The sequence below is a fragment of the Siniperca chuatsi genome, unplaced genomic scaffold, assembly GCF_020085105.1.
Source record: "Siniperca chuatsi isolate FFG_IHB_CAS unplaced genomic scaffold, ASM2008510v1 Contig00116, whole genome shotgun sequence".
Taxonomy (NCBI): domain Eukaryota; kingdom Metazoa; phylum Chordata; class Actinopteri; order Centrarchiformes; family Sinipercidae; genus Siniperca; species Siniperca chuatsi.
The window spans coordinates 26580-36734 of NW_025322588.1; the positions used below are offsets into that span (position 1 = coordinate 26580).

Sequence of the window (10155 nt, forward strand, 5' to 3'; positions counted from 1 at the left end):
CAGCATTACTATTAACATTATTACAAATGTGTTGGTTCAGTGATTCTTTTTTCTGTACCAGCACTGTGTGAGGTTGTTAATTTAAAAAAAGGAAACAATTATCTATTATATATAATAGGTAACATATATATATACCTATTTTGTGTGCCTAGGACTTTTGCATATTTTTGCCGTGGTATCGAATGTCAGTTCTCTTTACTAGTTTTGTTTTGAAGTTTTAAATTCTTGCTTATCAACAACATGAGGAGGGGAAATAAGAAGCTGGTCTCCCATAGATCCTGTTCAACAGGGATGGAAATTCACTTTTAGTCTTCAGACACAGAAGCTGCTGGAGAAACTAGCAGCTATCAGCAGAAAAAGGATCAACACACCAAAGTTCAATAAAACATGAAGCTGAATGATTCTAGTCTGTGTATCATCAGCTTCATTTTCCTATAAAATATTGGACCAAAGCAGGACTAAATGTCCTGATCTCTGAAGCAGATTTTACTGTTACTGACAGATAACAAACTGAACTGTGGGGTCGTCAGCAGCGACACTGTTGGCCTGTATTCTAACGCTTGCATTACTAGACTCTCCACAAATATCCTGACTGTTATTTACAGACTTTGTTAGGTGAAGCTTTTAGGACAAAATTCAAAGAGCAGTTTCAGACTAAAAGACACTTTGGGAAGATCCCCACCCTGATTTGTGTAAGTCAGACTGCTGAAGCCTCATATTATCCTCAGCTGAACTTTACAATGTGTTTTTTTCCACAGAACCAGGACTGTGGATTCTGTCCTCCACCACTTCCATTGAAATCACCCTTGAGGAAGAGATCTGTTCAGGGGGCCAGTGTGCTGGGAGGACCAGTTCAGCCACCAACAACTCTTTCAGTGTACATGTGGGCACGTCGCCAGTGTTGTTTAGGGACAGACTGGAAAACACCTGAACCTGTCCTTTAATACTAATCTTCATCTGACCTTCATCATCATCACTCTAGGAGAACAGGAACATTATAAGGACAACTGGTCAGACTGGACTTAATGAGGACAAACATCAGCAGTGAGCAACATGAGGAGGGAAATATGAACATTTTAGGTCAGACTGTCCAACACTTTGAATGCTGACAACTACTTACTGTCTGGCAGAGACATGTCCTCGTTTAAACTCAATGATATTTTCCTTTGACCGGTCACTCCTGAAGGACACACAGCTGGGCTCAGGTCCAGGTTCAAGAGAATCTGGTCTCTGATGGATCCTGACCGAAAAACAAATTAATTCAAGCTCACATGCCAGCAAAACATACTTATATAAATATAAAATACATGTAATTAATATAAATAATGAATAATATTAAAAGCAACTTACTTTTTGTCAGATACACGTCTTTGTTTAAAATTGATAATATTTTCCTTTGACCGGTCACTCTTGAAAGACACACAGCTGGGCTCAGGTCCAGGTCCAGGTCCAGGTCCAGCAGAGTCTGGTCTCTGCTGCTCTGGCCTTGAACACAACACACACAGAGCTTTGAGTGTGAATAATGATGGTGCAGTGATCTGAGTGCTGAGCTCTGACATGGAGAAGAAGTCATGGACAGTTAGAGATCCTCATCTCACCTCTGAGCTCTGGTCTGGCTGCCATGTTCCCCACACAGACTGGTTTTAGAGGGAGGGGCTCCCTCCTCTCTCCTCTCACACTGATTCATGCTGCTGAACTCACATCCACATCAGCTCACACACTTTGATCTGGAGAGGAAACACAAATCATTCATCTGCACATCAGCTGAAATCCTCCTTTCCATCATTTCTCCTGTAAGAAGATCAGCTGCTCCTCCAGTGATTGGCTGTTACTTTCTGTTTCATATCAGAGTGTCAGCTGAATAGTCAGAACAGCATTGGGAACAAACATCATTTATAAAAACATTATTTAGATAAAAAAAGAAACAATATTGAGCTCCAAGGACTCTAATTCTAGGCCTTAATCCCAGCTTCAGATGGAGACAGTGTGCAGCTGGTTCTCTTCTAATGAATGAATTCAAATGAAGTGCCGAGCTAATGGACCCAATAGTCTTTTAGTCCGGAGCTCAGCAGCTCAGCTGAACATGCAAACACGTGACATTCATCTACAGACGCCATACAGTTCAACTTATCTGAAGAGCAAGAAGCTTAAAAGTACCAATACAACAATGTACAAACCCTCCAGTACAAGTAAAGTCCTGCATTCAAAATTGCTTCAGTAAAAGTCAAGTATTACTTCTCAGCTTCATGCAGTTAAAGTATCAGCAGGAAAGTCCTCATTCTGTAGTCAAATGTCCCTGTGACTGTCAGTAAAGTACAAACACCAAGTATTGCTTCAAAGTTATTAGACAAAGCTCTTCAGCTGGAAGCGCTAATGTCACACACAGCCGCCCGACTCAGACTGAACCTGCAGGCATCAGCTGGAGGTGGTGGAGGTACTCGCTGTGACCACTGGAGGTAGTTTAACCATTCTACACCTCCTTCTCTTCTAACTCCTTTTCTACTTCTTCCCTCCTCTCTCTCCTCCTTCTCTCCCCCTCCTCCCTTTTCCTCCTCCTCTCCTCAAACCAGCAGTTGCAACAAACAGAGACCTGAAACTGGTTTTCTCTATGCTCCACAGCTGACGAAGTGAGAACAGAGAGAAGGGCTTGGTTTGTTGGCACAACTTCAGTTAAGACTCTAGTTGTTGTTTTTACAGTGAAGGCCGACTCAAAGCTCACAAGGAAACATGCATTCAAAATGGCTTCTCTCCTGCTCAGCTCCCTCTTTAACACAGACAAGTCTGAAGAGAAAACTACAAAGAGAGACAAAATGGCTCAGAACAGCTAAATTAATAAAGGTCGACTACAACATGCTGATTAATGTGCAATGTAAAACAAATCTATTTAAAATGGTAAAAAGTTGTCAAACTGTTCCCATTAAATTATGGTGTAAAATACCATGAAAAGACGCGATGCTTTAAGTTCACAGCCCAACTTTTTAGTACAATTTTTTCATTATTAGAAGATGTGAAAATGCTGTATAAATACCTTTGACTTCACTGTTCATGAAATTACAGTAAACTTTAGTTAATAGAATTATTGTTTATCTCCAACATCTGTCTGTCAAAGGTTTCTCCAATGGATTGATCCAATTCTTTTCAACAGCTCTTTCGCATGTAACGAAGACAACCGAAGTGGAGTGCTCTCGGTGAGAGCGTTGTTTTTATTGTTGTGCCCCAATTTCACTGCCTGCCCTAAACCCACTCCCCTTACGTGAACAGTGAGAACCGGCCAGTCACAAGATGTAGGCGTGGAAGGGAATAAATGAGCCAAACTCTCTATATGGTCTATATGGTCTGAAAGAGCCATAATTCCATCACACGCTTTCAAGAAACGTGTAAAAAACGACGCCAGACTCACTCACATTGTTCTGTGGAATGTCCGTACTGTCTCAACATTATTACGATGTGAATGGGATGGATTGTTTATATTACTTTTTTAAGTGTGTGTCGTTTGTGTGTGTTCTTTAAAAGAAAACCTAATAAAAAAGTTTTATGTTGGAGTTGTGTTATTCTAAAATTTGACACTAAGATTTTTCATTTTCACTGCAAATGTATATCGGTTCCAAATATCGGGTTATCGGTCTCCTTTTTGATTACTAATAATCGGTATCGGCCCTGAAAACTTGATCGGTCGACCCCGTGAGTCCTGACCTGAGAAAGAGAAACAAGCATCGTCTGTCTGTTCCCCACACAGAGTGGTTTTAGACGGATGGCTCTGTAAATATATAGACATATTTCTTCTATATATATATTATATAACTAGAACTTGTACTGACATATATATAAAATAATGTTTTGTTACAAAAACTGAGATTTTTATTCTAATAACATAAATCAATTGATTTACAGCCAAAACGTTACTGCAGATGAAGAATTTCCCAAGAACACCAAAAGTTGCAGTGATAGTATGAATTGTAGTTGAAATCCAGTCCAGCCGTCAGCAGCTTGTTTTGAGACATTTTTGATGCACTTACAACGGCTGGCCAGAGGGCAGCGGTGTTTGGGATGACACACTAGCGTCCACTGTGGTGGCTGATGTGCAACTAAACCATCAAAACCCATGCATATCCAAGAAAACGGCTCTTGAATAGCGGTCCACTGTAGTGACCACTATGCTGAAGGACAGTTGAGACCTGGACTGGGTCTTCAGTGAAACCAGGTCAGTCTCAGTGTTGGAAGGTTTCTGTATCTGAGCTCTGAACACTTCATCCACGGCGTAACTTCAGAGCATTAAGAGTTAAAAGATAAAGCTCAGCCAAGTTGATCCAAGCTGTCAGACCAGTTCAGACACTCGCTGCATTCCTCACTGATGACGGAGCTCAGACCACAATCAGACTGCTGTCGGTTCTACTTGAGAAACATTAACAATATTACGTGGAAATCTTTCTAAAGTCACTGTTCTTTAACTCGGAGAGAAATTCTACAGCATGTTTCAAACGGCCTATCAGCATCAAGACACATCTCTACTGTACAGTTTAACAGCGTTACATCACAATGTGATCAAAGTGTTCATTAGACATTTACAGATTCCTCTGGTCGGATTCTCACCTGCTGAACTCACTTCAGGTCAACGTAGAGACACTTTCCACCTTCACGTGTGGAGGAAACACTCGTCCGTCCTGGTGTCTGTGTGCTGGTCTGACCTGAGGACGCCGTCACACCCTCATAACTTCAGAGTCAAAGTCTAAAACACATCCGTGTGACGTCAAAACCAGTCTAACCTGTGGCAGAAACCTAGTCAGCGTCAGAAATCACACATCAGAGCGTGGAGTTCTACTACCTGTCCACTAGGTGGTGCTAACTACGTTCTTTATACTACATGTACTTTACTGCAGTACTTTATACCATGTGACATTCATGTACAGACATACAGTTCAACTTATCTGAAGAACAACAAGCTGCACTGAAGTAAAAGTACCAATACAACAGAGTACAAATCCTCCAGTACAAGTAAAAATCCTGCATTCAAAATCCTGCTTCAGTAAAAGTACACAAGTATTATCAGCTTCATGTAGTTAAAGTATCAGCAGGAAAAGTCCTCATTCTGCAGTCAAATGTCCCCTGTGACTGTCAGTAAAGTACAAGTACCTCCAAACTACTTCAGTACAGTTCTTGAGTAAATGTACTTTCTACCACTGTTGAACACACGACCCTGAACACAGATCTCTGAATATTGATCCAGACACGTCCTGAGAGAAATAAAGTGTCGGTAAAACGCTGACAGATGAATGGAAACGAGTTTCTTTCACGCTTTGTGATTATTTGGCCAGAGATTTCTCCATCTACCTTTTATGTGGTTTATGATCTCTCCCTCACTGCAGATTAGACAACATACTGTCGTTCAGTGCGAGTTCACATTGTCAGGCGAACAGGGGAGCTTCCCAGCATGCAGCAGGAGAAACAGCCTTGTGCGTTTAACTGTAATTTGATGTGTGTTGCTGCATTGTTGCTGCTCTGACTGCGTTTTGCTTCTGCAACGTGCTGCACAAGTCGTGTGTCTTTAATCAGCACGATGCGACTCTTACAACATGTTTGAAAGAACTTCCTGTCATTCATCAGATCAGCTCAGACACAATCAGATCTGCTGCTGAACACAGATGATTATTCTTTTTAATGCTTGGACGGATTATATTTAGAGTCAGGTCACAGCTTTAGGTCAGATTGTAGTTGCAGATGGACAGTCGTTTGTTTGGGTGCAGCTGTCGGAGCAGCGAGATGGAGAATAAGATTGATTGCACCGCTGATTAATTCAAAAGCACTAAGTGGTGTTACTTCCTGGTTGTTTAAATCAAATGCAAATAAAAGGCTCAAACTGAACTGTTCTCATTCTGTACTGCAACATCTCAGACGAACCTCTGCAGCTCTTTTACATTTAAGACAGATTTTATTCTGAAGTTTTCCAGTGGGAGTAAAAGTGAAGGATTTTTCCTTTTATGTTTCACTTTAGTCCAAAATTGTCGTATGTGCTGTGTAGTGGTATGCCTCAGTCTCCCTCAGCCACTGCCACTCCGACTCCCTCGGCTCCCTCAACCCTCTCCATCTCCATTCCCCACTGCCCTTTACAATAACTGCCCCTTTTATCACAGTTTGTCTCTGAGTCTGCTTCTGGGTACAAATCTGCAAATCCTAACGGAAACACTTTCAACACAACTGCTTCACAGTGATTCTGTGCTTCAGAAAGCTTCGTTTCCCCCATAACTACTCAGAACCGCTGTGTTCCTCTTGACGTCGACCTTCAAAGGTTTGTCTTGTTTTCAGAGAGTGAGATCAGTGTAGTGTTTAGATGAGTGATAACAATGTTGGAGTGTTAACAGTCTGATGACTCTAACCTTGTTGTCCATGCAGCCTCCAACTCGCCTTCCTCTTCATCAGTGGGATGCTGCTGCCCTCTGCTGGACTGGAAGAATTCAACAATCTGAACATTTTCATAAAGGTGTAGGCCGCACAAAACCTTTAAGGGCACATCCACTCCTCTGGTTTAGTCTTTCCAGCAGATGTTGAACCTGCTGCAGGGATTCGCTCCCATTCAGACACCAGAGCATCAGTGAGGTCCAGCACTGATGTCGGTGATCAGGTCTGGATCACAGTCGGCGTTCCAGTTCATCCCAAAGGTACGGTGGCCCTGAAGTGCAAAACAACATTACAAAGTGTGAAACACTTTTACAAAGCTCGAGACAAATTTACATTTTGGAAAACAAATTAACAAGATGCAAAACACTTTTACCAGTCCCGAAACAAATTTACAATGACAGATTCTTCACGGAGAGGGAATGTACCATACACCGGAAGTGGCGCGGTAAATTCGTGTTGTGGTTGTGGAGTTAATGGCGTAAATAGAGTTTATGGTGACCGAACATGGACTGCGGCTGAGGGATGTTTTGCCCGTTTTGTGGCAAACACATGAGCAGCTTAACGCGGTTTTGCTTTACGTGTGGTCGGTGTTTGGAGTTTCTAAAGGACGGAAACACCGGGGACGTCTCGACAGCCGGACAGTGCTAAGCAAAGTAAGTTGTTATTTGTTTTGGTTTTTTTGTGTAGCAAAACGCTAGCTATCTGAGGCCATGTGAATAAAAATCAGTAATGCTAATAATGATTTTTTGAGCGGCTTATAACTTTCTGTTTTGAAACGGAAGTCTGTCCATTTCAGCAGAACAACCATGCCCACCATACAAACAGTTCATGGAGTACAGAAGCTCGAAGTCAAAAGAACGGCAGTCTTTTAACTTTGGGCCAAAAGGAAGATTTAAGCCTAAAGAAAGAAAACACGTCCAGGTAAGTTGTACTGACCGTCCGATACAAGTTTGCAATGCTCTATATGTATTTGTGTGTATGTGTGTATTTATTTTACCTATGTATACATTCATTATATATCCTTGTTATTTTACTAGATAAATGTAGGACTGATGGTGCCACATGAAACTGATGGAGCCGATTTAAAACCTCTACGAGGGAAAACACTCCCGTTATTTGCAGACCTGGAGGTAGCAGCACCTGATCTACTGAAACAAGCTGTACACAAAATGAGAACATTTAACAAGGACATGCACGAAGGACCTCACGTCCTTTTGTGTCCAGACTGCTCAGAGGTGGTCCATGTGCCTGGCTCAGAAAGGCCATTCAAATTGGCAGAATATAAAAAGGAAACAGGAAAGGCAAATTCCAGGATCCCTTTTTTCATTTGCCCAGAAAAACACTATAAAAGAGGTTAAATGATGTCATGATTCAATGTTTTTTACATATTTTGATCCTCTGATAGAGGAGAGATAAGGTTTGTTTGATTTATTTTTTTCAGTGGATGATACCTCACACTCTGATTCTGATTCTGAAACTGTCATCACAACAAGGAGCACAGCTGAATTCAATCGAGCTGACACTTTGGTACATCAGTTATTTCTCTTTTTTTTTTTAAAAATATTTATGTATGTTTGTATTTATTTGTTAGATGTGCATTGGATTTTATACATGAAATCTTTGTCCTGGTCAATAATTTAGTGGAAAAAGGTTTGTTTTGATTATTTTGCAGTAACTATTATACCGTAACACAGGAAACCAATCAGCATTGATATATGCTGTATGTGGTAATGGAACAATAATGGAAGCTGTTGAAAGCTGTTGATCATTTTATCCGTTTCCTCTCAGGTTTTTGAACCACAAAATCGAAGTACTCCCAAACTCAAACTGGAAGATGAAAGGTAGGTGTTGCACACTTGTACACAAAGGAACTTTCAGGTGTGCATGGGTGGAAATGATTTCTTTACTTCTTGACTGGAAATAATAATAATAACCCATATCTTATTGGGCTACAGTGCTTTCACTACCGGGTAAAGGGCAATTTAACATTTATTTTCATTTAAATCACAAAATTGTGATAAAACTACTAGCAGATATTTCCCGACTTATTCACATACACATTATACATTTATATTGCTGTTTTGGAGATGTTTTACCACTTTTGTTCACCTGGAAATACAGCAAGACCGCACATAACTCAACGTTGCTACATGCTATCGGCTGTTTCTGTAACTGACTGAGGTGCCCCCTCGCTCCCTACCTGAAGGACCCACAGCTGCTTGTGTGAGTTTTACTTCGTTCACCTGCGAGAGCTTATTGGTGTGTCCTAAAAACATAACAATAAGCTCTCGCAGGTGAATAAACACAAATGACAAATTTAACCAAACCAAAAAAAAACATGTGAGAATGAAGTGGGGGGATGTAATGACAGACAATGTTTTTTTTCTAGTGGTAATCAACCAATGGGAATCTTGGCTGTGTCTTGGTGTATACATAATGTTTACATGATTTGACTGTAGGCCTGAAGGACACCTGCTGGTTTTAAGATGTCTGAAACACCCACTCTAGCCCAGAACACCTTGGCCACTAGAAAAGACCCATTGTCTCTCATTTCATCCATTTGACTCGCCGACAAAGGCTAGATGCCAAATTGCATGAGAGTACTTTTAAATAATCTGTCTTTAAGTTGCTGATGTGATCAGAGAATTCGCTCTGATGAACTTGAAACAGAAAATACCATATGTGTAATGTGATTTATAACAAAATCATCTTTTTTATAAATCTTTCTGTTCCCTCTACTGCTGCCTTTTACTCAAAACTAGATTGCAGCCTTTATCATGGAGCTAATCATTTTTTATGTTTTATCATGTTTCAGAGATGCACCAGGACATTCATCAACAATTCGGCCAGGACAGGTAATGAGGCAGACTGGCACCATGACGTTTCTTGCTTTCAGTGTTGTTGTTTCAGACATTTTAATCTTTTTTTTCTTCCAGATAGTAATATCTGATGCTGAGGATCTGGATCCACCTGAAAAAAATCCAGAAAAAACTTCTTGCTACAGGTAAATAAAAACAATCACAATGACTGACATAATTTAAATGTATTTAACTGATTACATGGGGAGGACACTTTTGTTTGTAAGATGTTTTAACATGGAAATTGAATTAATAATAATAATATAATTTCCCAACAGTAAATACACAGACCTGTATTCACCAAATGTTGAGCAAGAGGATGAAGAGCCGGTTGCTGTCAATGTGAAGAATTTCCAACACACAGCAATGTAATATGACAGCTTTTGACTATAGCACTCCTGTTTTTTCACTGTGCAAGAGTTCTGTTGTATCTGGAATATCCACAAATGAAGTCACTTTTTGTCATTACAGGGAGGAGACGGGACATTACATTACCTGACATCATAGCAAACCTGTCGCTTCCTATTGATCATAAGAGAGTCCGCTGGTTCAGCATCTCAGGGGCTCATGTTTGGGATGGGGCAGTCAGAGGTTTCAAGCGTGCAACATATTCTGAAACCTGTGAAATGCTGGTCAGATTTACTGATGATACTGGTGTTCTGGAAGAGGGAACTGACACTGGTGGTCCAAGACCAGAGGTTTTAACTCTACTAATGAAACACCTAAAAGACCAGAAGGGCATCGATTCTTGGTCTACAGTGCAAATGGTATGCATACATCTAGTTAACAACAGATGGTGTAACCCTGGTCACGTTACCATCAAGCAGAGTATCTGTAGCCCGGACACTGAACTGTTAGCTGTGGGACTCCGGCCATATTATCTGCCACGTAAATTCCCACATGC

General features: G+C 40.8%; 1 protein-coding gene and 1 long non-coding RNA gene across 3 annotated transcripts; one reads left to right on the forward strand and one right to left on the reverse strand.

The window, feature by feature from the left end:
- Positions 1 to 4029: 4029 nt before the first annotated feature.
- LOC122872787 lies at positions 4030 to 6469 on the reverse strand. Its single transcript, XR_006377301.1, has 3 exons — positions 6372 to 6469; positions 4591 to 4763; positions 4030 to 4389 (listed from the first exon to the last, which is right to left on the reverse strand). It is a non-coding gene; the product is annotated as an uncharacterized LOC122872787 (long non-coding RNA).
- Positions 6470 to 6491: 22 nt separating this feature from the next.
- On the forward strand, positions 6492 to 10155 carry LOC122872781. Of its 2 annotated transcripts, none has more exons than XM_044188790.1 (9): positions 6492 to 7046; positions 7190 to 7314; positions 7431 to 7746; positions 7835 to 7920; positions 8182 to 8234; positions 9209 to 9248; positions 9330 to 9397; positions 9530 to 9619; positions 9723 to 10155. In XM_044188790.1, the coding sequence occupies exons 2-9, from the start codon at positions 7222 to 7224 to the stop codon at positions 9748 to 9750; spliced, it is 774 nt and encodes a 257-aa protein (XP_044044725.1). In that variant the 5' UTR covers positions 6492 to 7046; positions 7190 to 7221; the 3' UTR covers positions 9751 to 10155. The 2 variants fall into 2 exon arrangements, with proteins under 2 accessions (XP_044044725.1, XP_044044726.1); XM_044188791.1 differs by having other exon boundaries at positions 6909 to 7046; positions 7193 to 7314.